Below are 18,186 nucleotides of genomic sequence, written 5' to 3'. Positions count from 1 at the left end.
GCACTTTGGGAGGCCGAGGCGGGTGGATCACGAGGTCCAGAGATCGAGACCATCCTGGTCAACATGGTGAAACCCCGTCTCTACTAAAAATACAAAAGATTAGCTGGGCATGGTGGTGCGTGCCTGTAATCCCAGCTTTTCAGGAGGCTGAGGCAGGAGAATTGCCTGAATCCAGGAGGTGGAGGTTGCGGTGAGCCGAGATCGCGCCATTGCACTCCAGCCTGGGTAACATGAGTGAAACTCCGTCTCAAAAAAATAATAATAATAATAATAATAATAATAATTCGTCTTAATAATAGTACTACCTTATAGAGCCATTAGGATCGAGAGAGTATTTAATAAATGATGGGTTGTGTTTGGTTGAATCATGTGAAATTGCCAATATTTTGGCCGTTCTGGACCTACATCATTCTCCTTAATGGTACGGCACTTGCATACTGCTGCAGGTTCCTGTCAGGGGGAGGACGGCATTATGATCCCTGGGGAGGGGAAATGGAAGAAAGGTGGAAATGAGTTGCCCATGACCACACTGAGGAGAGGGAGAGAGGAATCAACACACAGTCTCTTGACTTCAGTCCAGTCCATTTTCCATGACCAAGACTCCTCTGATTACATGAAGGTAGGTTCTCAAAAAAACCCGTAATAAAAGGACAAGGTCTTCCATGTCCACTTCCTCAGAAATGATTTATTCTTAATTTTTAAAAACTGTAGCCCCCAACTGTTCTGCATATTGAATAAAGGGACATAACAGGAATGAGATCCCCTCCAATCCATAACATTTTGCAAATGTAAGAACTTTCAACTTTTCCTAAGGAATCCTTTTCAACTGACGATATTTATTAAAGTTTTCATAATGTTCAATAATTTTATAATTATTTTCATTAATTTCCTCCAAGCTGGTGAGGATCATGGGATCTGGCATCTAAATTGCCTGAGTCCAAATCCTGGACCCAGTGTTTCCTGGCTATGTAACTGGGGCAAGTGACTGAACCTCCTGAGCCTCAGTTTCCCTCATCTGTAAACTGAGGACAATAATGGTGGTTGTGAAAATTACAGTGTGATGTGCCTGCCAGAGGAAGAGAGCAGTTGTGGGTTTTGTTGTTGTTGTTTTTAATGAGTCTTTGATAGCCACATATTCCGTTAGGGAGATGAGCCAGTTATTGAGGCTTCTATGAAAACTCACAGCAACACCACCCTATCAGAGGAAAGGGGAAGGAGAAAGGAACACAAGATACTTGGGCTGATCAGAGGCAGAGGTGGCAATGGCACAACACCTACTGGGGCCCAGGGTGGGCAGGAGCTGCATCAAGAAGGCTGTGATTGGGAATCAAGTTTTGCCCATAAGGCAGCAGGCAATAAAATGGTTAAACTTATGCTTTTCTCTAGTCAAGCTATTCTCCCTTATGCTTGAGGTGTCTCCGGAATTCCAAACCAATCTAGATCTTTCCAAGCATCACAATGGCCAATTCAGTGGCAGACATTTCTGGGGTTCCAATATCTTGTTACCTATCCTTTATTAGCTTTGTTTATACTGCAATTGGGGAAAAGGGGTCATGTCTGTCTTCATATGATTAAAATCGCTTCAAATGACTTTTATACATCAGTATGAATTGTTGGTGTTCTTTTTCAGGGGAAAGCGTGAAGGGAGTCCCCCACTACCACAAATTATGCAGTCAGGTTTCCCACATTTGGGGAAATCGCAGGGGTCAGCACATTCAAAGTTTAGTGGATAAGCCTTGCCCTGGGAAAACCACCTTCGTGATCATGGTATGCTCCCCTGCCAGGTAAGTATAGTATGAACTGCTCTACTGTTTTAAATCATCAGCAGAAAAATCTGACTGGGGATGTTTTATTTTTCTGTAATTTCTATTTGTTGTTGTTTTGATGCACTTTCCTTCTCCTATCAATTCCATAAAGGAGGCAGTATTTCCAGGCTTCACAGAGCAGAAGATGGAAGCTCACAGACTCGCCTGAGGTTACGGAACTAGTAAATGGTAGCAGGCCTTTTGCTCCAAAGCATGTGCTCTTTCAGTTTCACTTCCTGGGGGCGAGGGTTCAGACCCATGTTAGGATCAGGAAATGGCCTGGGTTTCTAAGGCTTGCTGTAGACAGCTCCCAACTGGCCATCGTGGACTGCCTAGATATCGAGGACTGCCTGGGCAAAGGCCAGAGGCCTATGACCCCGCATGAAGGACCCATCTGCACCCTTCCTGGGGCCTAATGCAGGGACAAGGATGTAAGACTGCTTTTTCTCTGATGTGAGCCTTTGACGCAAACCAGGAACCAGAAGTTGCTCCTATGCTCTCAAAGCAGAGATTTGTAATCCCAATTGCATGACAGAGCCTCTGGGCCCCACACCACCTCTGTGGGGAGAGGGCAGGCTCTCACACTTTTAAAATGCTCCTTAGATGATTTCGATTTGCAATAGGGGCTGAGAACCAGTGCCCTGACCTCAGTTTATTTGGGAGACTCCCAAAATGTGTATTTGCAGAGCCCCTTTAGGGAAGAATGCTGTTGGATGCTCCTGGAAGATTATGGCAGCTCTCCAAGGGGTGTAGCCATAGCCCACGCCTGCCACTCTTAGTTACAAGGGCAGAGGGAGGGAGGGAGTCTGCTGGGAGGTCTGGACTTCTTTGAGATGATCTGTCCAGTTGGGTGTAGTGTAGCCACTATGGGCTCATCCAGAGTGCTCAGGGAATACAGCACTGGCTGGGCTGTGGAGACACACTGTGTGAATGGGAGCCCTCAGCCCCACTATACTTCCAGAGCCTGAAGAGTTTCGGAATCCAGCCTGGGGGCAGTGAGGTGCCATCTCCCTTCCTGTTGGTTGGAGGGTGAGCCAAGATCACTCCACTCATGGTGGTTCTCTTTACAACTGACTTATCCTAACTCAGAACTGCTGACACTTTACACTTTGTAAACCTGTGGTTTTTACATTATTCCTCCTGATTCTTTTTTTCCTAATAACAACTCGTTCACAAGAAAGAATCCCAGAGGCTCTCAGCTCTATTCTGAGAAATAGGTCAAACAACTGAAACCCTACGAGTAAAGCAGGGAGGCGTGTCAAACCAGATGCCAAGACAGCTCAGCCATTTTCCCTGAGGGGTCCCGCTCCATCCCCCTACGTCCGTTCTCCTTCTGTTGAGGCACAAGGGCTGGGTTTGGTGGGTGAGGTCTCAAGCTATAATTACTGACGTCAGCTTTGGGGTCCCAAGGATCCACTCTCCTATCAGAGCTGTGGGCAATTCAAAATGCCCAGTGCCACACTGGGGCCCTGGGCTGTGGGTCCTGAAGAATCCAAACCGGTGCTTGGGGTAGAGGGGGGTGGACTCAAGAAAGACAGGACCGAGGGATGGGCCTCATGAGCTTCAGCCCCTGAGACTGCCACTCCCTGGCTCCCAGAAACCGTGAGATCTAGACATAATGGGCTCAGATGAGGAGACAAGGAAAATGTGCTAAGGACCAAGAAGGGCACAGAGAGTCCCCTGAACCCTGTATGGGCAAGAATGGAGATGTGCAACTGGCACCAGAGGCTGTTCGAGAGATGTGTCTACTAGAGACAGCCAGGGCCAGAGACAAGCAGAAGGGGCCCCCAGGCAGACAGCAGCATGGATGAAGCCATGGCCTCCAAAGTGAGCATGTGGCGGGGTGAGAGTGTGGTCGACGAAATGACATGAGACCAGGACCAAGGTCATCTTGACTCTTGTGCAGCCCTGATTCATCAGTGTTCTTAAAGCCGCACTCTGGTGAAATTTTGTTGGAGTCTTAGAAGAATTCAGGATGGGTGTATGGCCAAATCATTTTATTAGTGACTTAGAAAGAGGATTTTCTCTTTTACCGGGCTAATACACCACACCTAAGGAGTTGGAGCAGCTACCGGATCAGGTTTATATTACATATATATAGACTACACAACACTGGATCAGGTTTTTATATTGTATATATATATAGACTACACAACACCAGCCCCACTAGGTACTGTGTTTCAGTAAATTAAGATAATATTGGTGAGAAGGTGCTGTTTTACATACCATTAAGAAGGAAAAATGTTAATTCCAAATTCTCTAAGAAGGAAAAGAAAAAAAGGGGGAAAAAAAAGGAAAAATGGCTGCAAATTCTCTTAAGGTTCCATTGATTGATTAAAAGATGAACCCTGATCTGACATGTTAAAATGTTTGAGGCTGATGCAGAAGGCAGTTTCCTCTGCACAAGCCTCATGGGTGTGCAGAATGGTGTAGACATGGAGATGGGTGCCTCACTTGTCCTATGCACAGACTAACTCTTCCACCACAGGGCAGGCACCATGTAAGCACCTTCCATTCCTACACAGGTGCCAGAAGGGGGAACTAAGACTTGGAGAAGCCAAGTAACTTTGCTCAAGGGTCATATAATTAGTAGGAAGCAAGGCCGAGGTTCAGAACCAGGCTGGGCATCCAGTGTGCTGAAGCAAGCTACACCCCATCTCACAGAAGAGGCGAAGACACTCTTGGTCCTTGTCAAGCACTCTTCAGGCCCATTTCCTCCAAGATGGTACTAGCTTGGTTTCACAGTTTCATCAGACGGGACCCCTTGTGAGCACATGGCCACGCTCGGGTGAGCAGCCTGCTGCCCTGTCCACCTTTCTGGATGGTTCTCTCTGCTAAGCTTGGCTCTAAGAACATGACTGTCCAGTAGCCCCATGGCAAGTTCTGGGGCTTCTCAGACCTGAAGGTGACCATTTTGAGCTCCAGATGTGCCAGGCAGGTCCTGGGTGTTGTGTTCATTGAAATCCTAAGAGCAGCACTGACTGGAGGGCTGAAGGCAAGGCCCATCCACAGTTCACACACTTGAAACATCGATCCTTCAAAAAGGGTGGGAGGAGGCCAGGCATGGTGGCTCACACTTGTAATCCCAGCACTTTGGGAGGCTGAGGCAGGTGGGTAACTTAAGGCCAGGGGGTCAAGACCAGCCTGGCCAACATGGTGAAACCCCATCTCTACTAAAAATACAAACATTCTTTGTATTTTTATGATGATGGATGCCTGTAGTCCCAGCTAATTGGGAGGCTGAGCATCACTGGAATCCAGGAAGTGGAGGTTGCAGTGAGACCTCGCCACTGTATTGCAGCGCAGCGCAGGCAACAGAGCAGGGAAAAAAAAAAAAAAAAAAAAAGGAAAGGTTTTCCTAAACTTATTAGCAAGAGACCAGGTTTGCAAAGAACCAGGCTCCGGGAACACAGAGGCAACAGTTTGGATGTCCTGGGAGCAGCAGGTGGAGTATCTGTAAAATCCAGAAACCCACCGCAGGCAGGCTGCCAGGCACCTCCAGAAGAGGGACCAGGAAGCCTTTTGTTCAAGAAAGGATTCCAGTCCAGAGGACTGGTAAGCTCCCAAGAGCTGAAGGCTCCCCTTGCTGAGTCTGGTGAAAGGAGGACAAGAAACAGGAGCTCTTGGGAAAGGGGCTGGTTTCTCTCAAGTCAAGACACACAAAGAGAAAGAGGCTCCAAGCCCTACCCAAGGCCCAGAGGATCAAGCAGAACTTCCTAGAGCTGGTGAAAGGGCTGGGGTGGGGTTCTGAGGCCCAGTGAGGTCACGGTGGCCCCTGGGAAGGGCCAGGACAGGCAAGGATTCCAGCGGGAGAAATGACAGGGCAGAAGTCCCAAGTCCTTGGCCAAGCCTCTAGCTCGAATGGTGGCAGGTGGGCTGTGGATAAGGTTAAGGAGGATGTCAGAGGCGGCACTGGCACTGACGCGGCTGCCCAGGGGTGAGCCCAGAAATTGTGGGAGTCTGGAGAGGATGAGAGGAAGAGGTGCAGGGCTGGGCGTGACAGCACCACCCCTCATCCGCTCCAGCTTTGCCCATCCAGGAGTGAGCCCGGGGCAGGGGCTTACCTGTTTTAAGCTTCCTTTTCCTCACCTGTGAAATGGGGTGACAATGGAAAGATCTCAGTTACTGTGAAAGTATTTAGTTTCAATCCCCAGTAACAGCTGAAGAATGGCTCCTGGCTTAAAGAGAGGGAACAGGATGGCTTTTTTTAGTGGGGCATCTCTGCGCTACCATTCCAGATACTGCCTTAAATACCCCTTCCTCAGACAGATGCTGCTCTCTTCTTTGAGAAACAAGAATTAAGGCACAGACGGGCAGAATCTGCCCATTACTATCATTTGTGCATTCATTCATTCAACAGACATTTATTAAGCGTCTACAATGTGCCAGGCCCTGGGGACACAGAGCTGGAGAATGTACAGTCCCTGCCCTCAAGGAGCTCACAGTCTGGGGGACACACATGTAAACACATGAGTTACAACGCACTGCGTGAAGTGTGTGGCAGAGGTATAACAAAGTGCTGTGGGGCACAACAGGGCGACCAATGAACTCTTCCTGGGCAGGGGTCAGGGAAGCCTTCACAGATCAGTCAATAAATACGGTGCCATGGGAGTGCCTTGCACACCACCAGCACTTACATCTCGAATGCTGGTCCACGGGAGGCCCTTGGGTTGAGCTGGAGCAAGGCCTGCCTCTGCTTTCTCAGGACAACTTCCCCACCTCTGTCCTGGGACCACCTGCCTGCCTGGGCCTGTAGTGACTCAGGACGCTGCTCCCACTCCAGGGGCCAGTGACAGAGAGCAGCTGTACAGAGGGCCCACCCCACGGGATCCTTGACAGGAGCTGAGACAGAACAAACTTCTGCTTGCCTCCCTACCCTGGGGGCTGTTATATCCTGGTAACACGTCTGAGCTGGTCTGTGAGGTCGCCTCCTCTCTGAACGCTGCTGGGGAGACCCCAAACCCTCTGTCTTTTGCTTGTCTTCTCACGTCGATTGGGCACCGGCCATTCTCAGGCACCAGGGCACAGCCCCACATGGGTGCCCCATCAGACAGGGCTGCCCCATCAGACAGCAGCCTCCTACACCTGACCCGGGTTTCTCTGCACACTCACAGCCGTCTCACCAGCTCAATGAGCTGCTGGATGTTTTTGTTTTGGTTGGAGAGGCCGTTCCTGATGTTTTCGAGTAGGCATCTCTTCAACTCAAATATGGCTTCACTGTAGGCCAAGCTCACCGCGGCCATGGGAGGTGCTCCGTGCCACAGGCCAGGGATGTGCCAGATATGCTGCTTCTCAGGATCGCAGAAGGCCAGGCCTGCCAGTGCCCGGAAGCCGTCACCCTGTTTCTCCATCTGGGCTGCAGCTCTGCTCAGGTCACCAGGTGGATCCAGGAGCTGTCTCTTGTCTCTTGGCCTGGGGCCAGGAACAGATACATCATGAAGGTTCTGGTATACAAACTGGTAGTTGGGCATGTGCCCTGTTTTTTCCAGCCTCAGAAATGCATGCAGAATAGCTGCTGGAATGTCCTTGGTTTCGGCTAAGCTGATCACGGTGACGTTGCTCAGCCCCATGAGCAGAGTGGCCAAGGAAGCCTCCAGCTCAAACCTGTCCCCAGCTGAGGTCAAGGCCCCACCTATCAACCCCCCGGAGTCTATCACCAGGATGTGGTCACAGCCCAGGTCCTGGCTGAAGCCCTCGGCCACTGTGATGAGCTGCATGAAGGCTCCCCGAGGACCGCAGCTCTTCCCTGTGGCAAACCGCAGCCCAAACATGGTGTTGAGGAGCGTGGACTTGCCTGTGCACGGCACCCCAAGGGCTGACAGGACCACCAGCCTTGAGCGTCTCTCCAGTCGGATATGCAGCTCCTTCAGGAGCCCCGTGACCCAGCGGACAGGCATGCTCAGGGTGCTCCCATCGATCAGCTCCAGAGGCAGCCCTGTCAGCAGCAGCTCCGAGGCCAAGCCGGGGAAGTGGGCAAAACGCCTCTGGCCTGCCGGCAGCCTTCCTGCCTCCACAAGGCAGCTCTCGGCCTCATAAAACTGTCCCATCTCCCGCAGGAAGTGTTCCACCCCCAGGGGCTCAGGCCAGAGCGGCTCCCCCAAGTCTGTGGGGCCCCCATGCTTTGGTCTCAGGGTGAGAAGCGTCTCCGGAGGCTGTCTCAGTCTCGGCTGGGCCACCCGCGCCAAGCCCCACTCCATCCACCTCAGGAAGTACTGCTTCTCACTCAGGGAGGGGCTGCTGACCCCCGAGATGAACTCCTGCACCCCTGAGGAGGGATCGTGGCCGTTCTGCTGCATTCGAAGTTCTAGCAGCCGCCGCCTCAGCTCAGCCCTGTGTTTCTCGGGGGGGTCCACGGCCCACTGGAGCTGGCAGAACTCCTTCTCCACTTGGGCTGCCTTTCTCCAGGGGTCCCCCTGCAGCCTCAGCTCATCCCTTCGGTAGGCATCCGAGTCCTTGATTTTCCTGGTAATCCTCTCCATCTGGTCTTTCGCCTTCTGACACTCCTCACAGTCCTCGTCGACCTTTAGGCCCAGCTTGCGGGCTGTGTGTGCCATGTCCTCCACAGACACCCGCCTGCAGGGTGCCCGCAGCACATTCCCGACAATGGCCCGGATCCTCTTCACGAAGCTGTCGCTGTCGGTGCTGCTGACCTTCACCAGGACATGCGAGTGGTCTATTTTCAGCACAGGAATTAACTTATTCAGAAATCTCAGGTTTGTGTTACGTTTCCCACGGTAGGGACTCAGGATGAAGTAGTATTTTGTGGTTGACTCCTTCATGGAGTACAGCAATTTGTATTCCTTCTTACTGATATTGTCAGTCAATATGAACACGGCGGAGGAGATTTCTGTCAAGAGCTTAAACTGCAGCCAGTGAGACCCGATGTCACCTCTCAGGTTCAGAAAGGCCACAGGTTCTGGGAAAATGTCCAGGTCCTCCCTTCCGCTGGGAAAAAACCAGGAAATTTCTACCAACCCATCTGAAATCTCCCGGGCATTGGTGCCCAAGTTGAGGTCCCGATGCCAGAAGCAGTCCCACTGCCTGTGGCCTGGGCTGAGGACGGCGTTGAGAAGCTGAGACTTGGAGTTGCTACTGACATCCATGCGCACGAAGGCGAAGGCGGGCGCCCTGGACAAGACCACGTTGTCTTCCCGGAAGCTCCCCACGCCCCTTGGGGGCTGGGACCACCATGTCCTCACAATGCCCCGCATGGCCCACAGCAGAAACGTATGGTAGTGGTTCTCTGAGTCAGGCAACACAAGCGGGAGTGCAAACTGGCAGAGGGCCATTTTCAACAGTATTTCTTGTTGCAGGAAACTGTCTGAGGAGAGCAGCAGGGCACAGAGAAGATCTAAGGGGTTCACTGGCGTGTCCGGGGTGGGCAGCTCAGAAAATGAATAAATGTCAGCAGCAAGGTCATCAGCGGGGTCCCAGTAGATGATTTCCTCTTCCATCTGGCTCTCCTTCTCCACAGGCCTGGCATCTGGGAGCACGTCCAGCACCATGGTGGTATTCCTGGCATCAGCATTGAGGGCCTGCAGCTTCCTGAGGAAATTCCAGGGCAAGTCTTTGGGAACCTGAGGAGCCCAGTTCTTCATGCTGTCAAAACTGATCTGTAGAGAGTCCTGGAGACTGAGTTTCTGGACCTGGTACGTCTCTAGGCCCAAAAGTGACAGCATTTCTTGAAACCTGCTTCTCTCCACTGTGGAAAGAAATGAAGATGTAAGTGCTCACCCTGTGTTTCTGAGCTAGGGGCCAGGGAAGAGCTGGTAAGGGAGAGCCCAGCAGGATGGGGAGGACAGTGATGACCCCTGTCAGAGAGCAGGATGCAGGCACAGGAGGCTCGGAGTGCACTCAAGACTGACCTGAGATCAAGGCAGGGCTGGAACCCTGACATCAAGGTACAAAAAGTACCAACCTAACCATAGATACGTGTGACATTAAAAAAAATAAAAGAAAGAAAGAACAGATATAGAGAAGCTACATTTAACAGCTGGATGAGTTTTTGCAAAAGCCAGATTTCTGGTCTTTCTAGAAACCTGTAAGATCTAACACTGAACTCAAAATTAATTGGCTACAGTGAGCACCACATGACTCCTAGCAACTCCTAGCAGCTGAATGCAGGCCTCATCTCCCTATTGTGTTGCTTCTGTGGGCTACTCAGAGTCACCAGGAAGTTCTCACAGGAGGCATAATCACTGAATTGCTCCTCTGGCTTTCTAGTTAATGTTTTGTTTTTGCTTTTATATCTCTCTACAAATAAGTTAGAGAATACTTTACAGGAACCAGAAAGAAATCACTAAGCATAGAAAGCAATCATAGCTACACAACCTTATTAGGCAAACCTGAGATCAATAATGCAGGTTTTCTTTTTTTTCCTTTTTTTACACAGGGTCTCACTCTGTTACCCAGGCTATAGCGCAGTGGCATGATTTTGGTTCATTGTAGCCTCAACCTCCTGGGCTCAAGAGATCCTTCCACCTCTGCCTCCCAAGTAGCTGGGCTACGGGTGTGTGCCATCACACCTGGCTAATCCTTGTATTTTTTTTTGTAGAGAAGGGTTTTCACCATGTTGCCTAGGCTGGTCTCAAACCCAAATTCAAGCAATCCACCTGCCTAGGCCTCTCAAAGTGCTGGGATTACAGGCTTGAGCCACCGCGCCCGGCCCCAAGCTTTTAATTTTAAATGTATTAAAATATTCAGTGCAGGCTATTAGTAGGGGAGCACTTATTTGTGCAGATACTCAAGTATCACACTATACAATGAAAAATCTTATAAGCTAGAAGCTTGGAACAGTATTGCTACCTCTGAAGGTTCCAAGGTGCAGGTTTTGGCCCAGCACCTTGCTAATGTTCATGCTGCATATAATTAGTACACTTAAAATTTGTTGTTTCTGTTTGAGACAGTGTCTCACTCTGTCACCCAGGCTGGAGTGCAGTGTATGATCACAGCTCACTCTAGCCTTGACCTCCCAGGCTCAAGTGATCCACCCATTTCAGCCTCTGAGGAGCTGGGACTACAGGTGCACACTATGCTTGGCTAGCTTTTTATGTTTTGTAGAGATGGGATTTTGCCACATTGCCTAGGCTGGCCTTGAACTCTCCGGCTAAGTGATCTGCCTGCCTCTGCCTCCCAAAGTGCTGGGATTATAGGAGTGAACCACCACATGCCCGGTCACTTTAAATATTAATGCATGAAACAAATACAAATTCTACTCCCCTGCAGGCTTTTTTCCAGTTCTTTTCTCAAGAGAGGAAGCAACGTGTCTGACGCTGCTTTACATGCTTAGATAAACCATGAAAGGAAACACTAGGTGACCCACCCCTCTGCCTGTTTCCCAAGAAGGTGACGTGAGGGATTCAAGACCACTTCCCATACGACCAGCAGGAGTCATAGTGCTGGACACTGGGCTCAGAGAGTTCCACAGGCAGTGCGGCCACAGGACTGCCCACAGAACACTGGGGACCTATGAACTTGTTACAAAAACAAAAGACCTGCAATGGGAAGAGTCACACTGTAGCAAAACACATGCTACTCAAGTTTCCCAGCTTTGCCTGAATGAAACCAGGAACATTGTTTTTCTTGTCCAGACATGGAACAACTTTTTATTTTTTAAGTAGCATGGTAGTGAAAGGCAATGGGGAAAAGACAAAACAGTCCTGCCCAGTGTGTGGCCCTTGGCAGGCTGTTTGGAAGCTCTAGGCCCAGGATCTTGATCTGCAAATGAAGGCGTTGGCCCACATAAATGGTTTCCAAACCAGGCTGTACATTAGACTCACTCCAGGAACTTGTTAAAAAATGAAACATCTCTGGGTTTTACCTCCAAACATGCTAACTTATTACAGGTAGTGAGTATGTTGGGTGGTGGGGGGCCTGGTTACTCTACATGGTTAGCAAGCTTCCCAGGGCTTTTTTTTTTTTTTTGTAATATCATTAACGATGTAGAAGCAGGGCATCCTAAACCTGAGTGCCCTGCCTCCCCAGGTGACTTGATACAGTCAGGTGGGGGAACTGCAGTCTAGATGATAACCCCCTTTCACAAAACAGAAAGGTAAGGCAGAGAAAATGCTTACCTGTTGGAAAATCATTGTCCTGAGCCTCATTTGCACCATCTATGGAAAAAGCAATGGAAAATGAAGTGTCAATCAAATAAAGCACCCTTGGCTGACACAAATTAATTGAAACTAAACCTAGAACCCTCCTTTCTCACCAAGATGGCAACTTCTCCCAATTGTTCTAAATATAAAATCCCGGTTATCTGTCACTTTACCCATTCCCTCTCCCCAATCCAATCTGTTTGCCAAATCATGTAGTTTCTACCTCCATAACGGAACTCGCAATCATCTCCTTCCATTTCTCTCCATTCCAAATCTAGAAGAAAAAAGAAACCACATACATTTAGTTTCATCAGCAAGTTAGCACCTTTCTGTCAAAAATTCCAGTTGCTCATGCCTGTAACCCCAGCTCTTTGGGAGGCTGAAGCAGGAGTGCCTGGGTCCAGGAGAGTTTGAGACCAGCCTGGGCAACAAAGCAAGACCCTGTGTCTACGAAGACTTTTTTTAAAAAAAATTTAGCCAGGCGTGGTGGCTCATGCCTGTAATCCCAGCACTGTGAGAGGCTGAGGTCAGGATTTTGAGACTAGCCAGCCTGGCCAACATGGTGAAACCCTCTCTACTAAAAAATACAAAAATTAGCGTGGTGTCGCGTGCCTGTAATTCCAGCTACTTGGGAGGCTGAGACACAAGAATCGCTTGAACCCAGGAGGCGGAGGTTGCAGTGAACTGAGATCGTGCCACTGGACTCAAGCCTGGGTGACAGAATGAGGCTGTCTCACAAACAAACTAAGAAACTAACAAAAATTAACTGGGCATGGTGCCAGGAGCCTGTGGTCTCAGCTGAGGCTGAGGCAGGAGGATTACTTGAGCCTGGGAGGTCAAGGGTGCAGTGAGCTGTGATTCCAGCCTGGGCATTAGAGCAAGACCCTGTTTCAAAAAGAAAAAAAAACACCAAAAAAACAACAAAAAAGGTCAAGTGACAATATGGTGGCTGTTTTAGTGCTATTATTGGTTTTAGTTTTTCCTATGTAAATGTAGTTTTGCCACCAAAAAATACATCACAAGGTAGGAGTAATAGCTACACACAAGACACAGATTTGCTCTAGGATATATCTTTATAGAATTTTCTAAACTTTGGCAAAATAAAACAAGAATAACCACAAAATGTATATAGATTAACCTTTGCTTTTAGAAACTATTTAAAATGTGAGTTGACAGAAATTCCTTGCTAGTTAAAAATTCACCACCTCTTATCAATGTTATTTGTATTCCAGCGTAAGGAATTTTTGTAATCACTTAAAATTAAAATGTACTTCAGAGCACAAATACACAGGGGTGAGGTACAGGGAAAGACACAGTGGGGAGGAGTGGTGACTTAGAAGTAAACTGTTATTTGTCCAGTCTCCAAACATCATGAAGTGTTCATCAACATTAATATCTTAATTACAGAATGTGTTTAATGTAATGCTAGTCAGATATTTACATATGAATGAAGACCTAAAGCTCTCTAGATCTGCTTGCAAGCACATAACATAAAGGATAGAACTAGAGGCTTGGGAAGGCAGGAGCAAGACTTCTCAGTGCATGTTTTGACAATTTTGACCTTGATCCAAGTGTAAGTAACACTTGGGTTCCAAAATGTTTATTTTTAAAACTTTATAAATGAAGATTCGGATGTTTTCAGATTTACGTTTTCTCATGATTTCCATGTAATCAGATAGATAAACCTAACATTTCGAACTGTCTTCTCTGATGATGTCTCTGGGAGATGGACATATGAAAAGCAGGAAAGAGAAAAAGGGAAAAAGAAAATGGGGTCCAGGAAGCATGAGAAGATCAGAAGGCACAAGATCCACACACATCAACCACAATGTCAAGTAGTCCAAAGGTTACTTTATTCAAGTGAGGAAAAGACACCAGAACAAATTTTCCAAGGAATCCAAAATGCCACATGAGGAGAAAAAATGGTTAGAGACGAGAATGGCAAAGTCTAAAGATGCCAGACATAGGGTTGGGGTGGTTCTGAGAGTAGTTTTAAGCTGGAGTCAGGAGTAACCTCCGGATACAGAGAAAAAAGGGCCTTGCTTGGTTGGGGATGGGAAATAGCTCTGAGGTGGATTTAACAGGTGGATGAGGTCAAGGAGGCACAAAATAGTCAAAGACTGAGGGTACCAAACTAAGGAAACCACTGACTAGGGTTGGGAGAGAGCCTGATGTTCTGTAGCCATCAGCAGATTGTGGGACATGTGGAAGACGAGGCAGCAGGGCTCCAGGCAAAGACACAAAGCAGCAAACATAGGGGGCCAGTGAGGGCTAAGCTCCATGAGCCAAGGTCTCCACTATACTTCACGTTGGGCAGGAACTGACCTAAGGATGAGATAAGCTCTGACTCAGTGGGAGTACTGGGCTCATATGGAACACGAGGACAGAGTTTAGGCCAGGCCCTACCACCATGGTGAGCCCAGGAAGAACTGTGATGAGCCCATTGTTGGAAAGCTCCAAGTAAGACAATTAAAACCATTTTCAGGCCAGGTGGGGTGGCTCAGGTCTGTAATCACAGCACTTTGGAAGGGCAAGGCAGGAGGATTGCTTGAGTTTGGGAGTTCGAGACCAGCCTGGGCACAAAAGCAAGACCCTGTCTCTACAAAAAAAATTTTTTTAAATTAGTTGGGTGCAGTGGCTCACACCTGTAGTCTTAGCTACCTGGCAGGAGAATCCCTTGAGGCCAGGAGGTCAAGACTGCAGTGAGCTACAATGGCCACCACTGCACTCTGGCCTGGGTGATGGAGTGAGACAAAAACAGAATGAACTATGAAGTAGAATCCTCAGAATTACGTAAGATAAATACGTTCTATAGTGTGCTTATATAAAGAATAAACCAGGCAAAACGAATCCATCCTTTCAGAAGTCAGGAATAATGACAGACGAGAGGTAAAGTGACTAGAAGGAGGGGCATGGGTTTTCTTCAGCTTTCTGATATGGTTTCTGGCTTGCATCGTTAAGTTCGTGTTTGTGAAAATTTCTCAAGCTATTAATTTGAGTACTTTTCTGAATGTATGGTGTACTATGTTGTTTTTTTTTCAAGACACTCTGTTGCCCAGGCTGGAGTATAGTGGTGCGATCTTGGCTCACTGCAACCTCCACGTCCCAGGCTCAAGCAATTCTCCTGCCTCAGCCTCCCAAGTAGCTAAGACTACAAGCACCTACCACCAACCCAACTAATTGTTGTGTTTTTAGTGACAGAGTTTCACCACATTGGTCAGGCTGATCTCGAACTCCTGTCCTCAAGTGATCTGCCTGCCTTGGCCTCCCAAAGTGCTGGGATTACATGCATGAGCCACTGCACCTGGCCTGTATAGCATACTTTAATACAACTTGTTTTTAATCCTATAGACTTAAAACCTTGCTTTAAGTCTTTAAAATGAAGCATATGCTCAAGAGAAACTCATGCAACTCGTGAAGAACTGTAAAAAATAACCACTGGAGGCGTATTCAGTAGAGAGATACACAGAGATCAAAGTTTGGGGAAGAACCAGAGTGTCTCTGTGCCTCAGTTTCCTCAAATGAAACAGGGATTGAAAAGTACCTTAGAGGTTACTGTTAAAATTAACTAAGACAACCTAGCTCACAATAAGCATCCAACGATGCCATTCCCTCTCCTCATCCCCTCCCCATGCTTTCTTTCCCATTCGTCTAGAGCAATGCTCTCTAAGAGAATCTCCCAAGATGAAGTTCTCCATCTGCAATGCCAAAGCTATATATAGCTGTTCGCCAGGCAGGCTGCTCAGCAAACACACCTAGAGTACTTAGGAACTGAAGTTTTAATTCTGTTGAATTTTAAACAATGTGCCTAGTGGTTACTGTGTTGAATAGCATAATTCTAGATGCAGAGAAACTGAAGGGCTCTGGGCAATTACTGCTTGATTCCAATTCTGCTATAAGCCTTGACCAATTGGCCAATCAACCCGATGGTGTCTACCTCCAGAATTTACGTTCCACGAAGGGCTTTGAGCCTTTTCATTTACTATTATTTACAATATCCCAGTGCTTACAACAATGCCAGTACATGGTAAATACTCAAAAAATATTTGTTTGAATAAATAAAATAGTTACTTTTTTCTATAGAGACAGTGTCTCACTATGCTGTGCAGGCTAGTCTCAAACTCCTGGGTTCAGGAGATCGTCTTGCCTTGGCCCCTAAAGTACTGGGATTACAGGTGTGAGCCACGGTATCCAGCCTAAAATAAAACTTGATTAACCAAAACTTATTTGCATATTTTTGTGAATTTTTGTTTTTGTGTAACACTATTACTATCCAATAGAATACATTCTTTGTTTTTTTTGGCACTTAAAACAGTTTTTTGTGTTTTTTTTAGCACATTCATTTTAAGAAGAACCTAATTTATAAAAGATATATGTAAAATGAGTTACTGGCTGGGCATGGTGGCTCACGCCTATAATCCCAGCACTTTGGGAGGCCAAGGCAGGTGGGGTGGATAACCTGAAGTCAGGAGTTCGAGACCAGCCTGTCCAACATGGTGAAACCTCATCTCTACTAAAAATGGAAAAATCAGTCATGCGTAGTGGTGCATGCCTATAATCTCAGCTACTTGGGAGGCTGAGGATGGAGAATCACTTGATCCTGGGAGGTGAAAGTTGCAGTGAGCCGAGATCGAGCCACTGCACTCCAGCCTGGGCAACGAGGGTGAAACTTGGTCTCAAAACATAAAATACAAAACAAAATAAAATGAGATAGTAAGAGAACTAAAGATATCTGGAGTGTGGCCACCATACCTTAAAGGTGAATTTACAAAGGGTGGTGTGACAGCCCCACCCCCAAATCCTCTGAGAAAGAAAAACCAGCCTACGTGGATCATAACCAGGAAGACTACAAGCCCCAGTGCTCTTGGACAATCTCAATTTATACCTGTTCCCAACATTACATCCCTTTCACTCTTAGAAGTGCCCTGTTTAGAAGATAAACTATATAGTCACCTTAACTATAACCTACAATGGCAGTTATGCTAAAACTGGGATAATGTGTTTCTGTTAAATTGTGTGATAATCATCTGTTTAACTGAATCCTGGGAATACTTACTCCATTTTCCAGAATAAAGTGCTCCCCACAAAACAAACAAAAACCCTATTTTGAATATAAGAGGAATGCTTAAAAGACTCTGAGATGGAATCTTCTTGTAAAAGGAAAAATAAGGAGAGAGATCCAAGATGGCTGATCACTAGCAGCTCGGGATTGTAGCTCCCAGTGAAAGCGCAGAGAACGAGAGGACGCCACACTATCAGACGAATTTTTGTTGCTCATGCACCAGGAGATTCCCAGCAGAGGAGCCCCACGGGTCACCAGCGCGACTCTTGTGGCTGGCAAGGCGGTTTTGCCGCTGCCTTGGTGCGGTGGTTCTTGGTGCAGAGTCAGAAAAGCACCATCAATCTTAACGCCGCTGTTTTGGCCAGCACAGTGGGTTGCTCAGATTTTAGCGCCGGGAATCAACAAGTTGGACGTCCACTCAGAAACCCAATTATAAAGACAGTAATTATAAAGACCACAGATGTATAAATCTATAAAGAAGGGAAGAAAACAGCCTAAAAAGGCTGAGAATACCCAAAATCAGAACGCCTCTCCCTCTACAGGGGATCACAGTTCCTCATCAGCAACAGAACGAGGCCTGATGGAGAACAAGTGTGTTCCATTAACAGAAGCAGCCTTCAAAAGGTGGATGATAAGAAACTTCTGGGAATTAAAAGAAATTGTTCTAACCCAATGCAAAGAAACTAAGAACTTTGAAAAAAGGTTTGACAAAATGTTAACAAGAATACACAATTTAGAGAGGAATATAAGTGAATTAATGGAGCTGAAAAACACAACACGAGAACTTCACGAACTATGCACAAGTTTTAACAGCCGAATCGATCAAGCAGAAGAAAAGATATCAGAAGTCGAAGACCAACTTAATGAAATAAAAGGAGAAGATGGCCGGGCACGGTGGCTCAAGCCTGTAATCCCAGCACTTTGGGAGGCCGAGGCGGGTGGATCACGAGGTCAAGAGATCGAAACCATCCTGGTCAACATGGTGAAACCCCGTCTCTACTAAAAATACAAAAAACATTAGCTGGGCATGGTGGCGCGTGCCTGTAATCCCAGCTACTCAGGAGGTTGAGGCAGGAGAATTGCCTGAACCCAGGAGGCAGAGGTTGCGGTGAGCCGAGATCGCGCCATTGCACTCCAGCCTGGGTAACAAGAGCGAAACTCCGTCTCAAAAAAAATAAAAAATAAAAAAAACGAGAAGACAAGATTAGAGAAAAAAGGTTAA

At 47.5% G+C, this 18,186-nt stretch overlaps 1 protein-coding gene and 1 non-coding gene across 4 annotated transcripts in view; both read right to left on the bottom strand.

The window, feature by feature from the left end:
* Nucleotides 1-1,627: 1,627 nt before the first annotated feature.
* LOC116527503 lies at nucleotides 1,628-1,792 on the bottom strand. Its single transcript, XR_004258584.1, has one exon. It is a non-coding gene; the product is annotated as a U1 spliceosomal RNA (small nuclear RNA).
* A 4,360-nt stretch (nucleotides 1,793-6,152) lies between these two features.
* URGCP (upregulator of cell proliferation) overlaps nucleotides 6,153-18,186 on the bottom strand; it is a 35,849-nt gene continuing 23,815 nt past the window's right edge. For all 3 annotated transcript variants that reach the window (XM_032244400.1, XM_032244402.1, XM_032244401.1), the window contains 3 exons: nucleotides 12,126-12,176; nucleotides 11,879-11,917; nucleotides 6,153-9,507 (listed from right to left, as the gene is read on the bottom strand). In XM_032244400.1, coding sequence (XP_032100291.1) covers nucleotides 6,914-9,507; nucleotides 11,879-11,917; nucleotides 12,126-12,176 — 2,684 coding nt within the window. In that variant the 3' untranslated portion in view covers nucleotides 6,153-6,913. The remainder of the gene's footprint in view (nucleotides 9,508-11,878; nucleotides 11,918-12,125; nucleotides 12,177-18,186) is intronic.

This window comes from Sapajus apella, unplaced genomic scaffold, assembly GCF_009761245.1.
Source record: "Sapajus apella isolate SASKATOON/1434 unplaced genomic scaffold, GSC_monkey_1.0 scaffold54, whole genome shotgun sequence".
Classification (NCBI taxonomy): Eukaryota; Metazoa; Chordata; class Mammalia; order Primates; family Cebidae; genus Sapajus; species Sapajus apella.
This window is presented reverse-complemented; position numbering and strand designations above follow the sequence as displayed.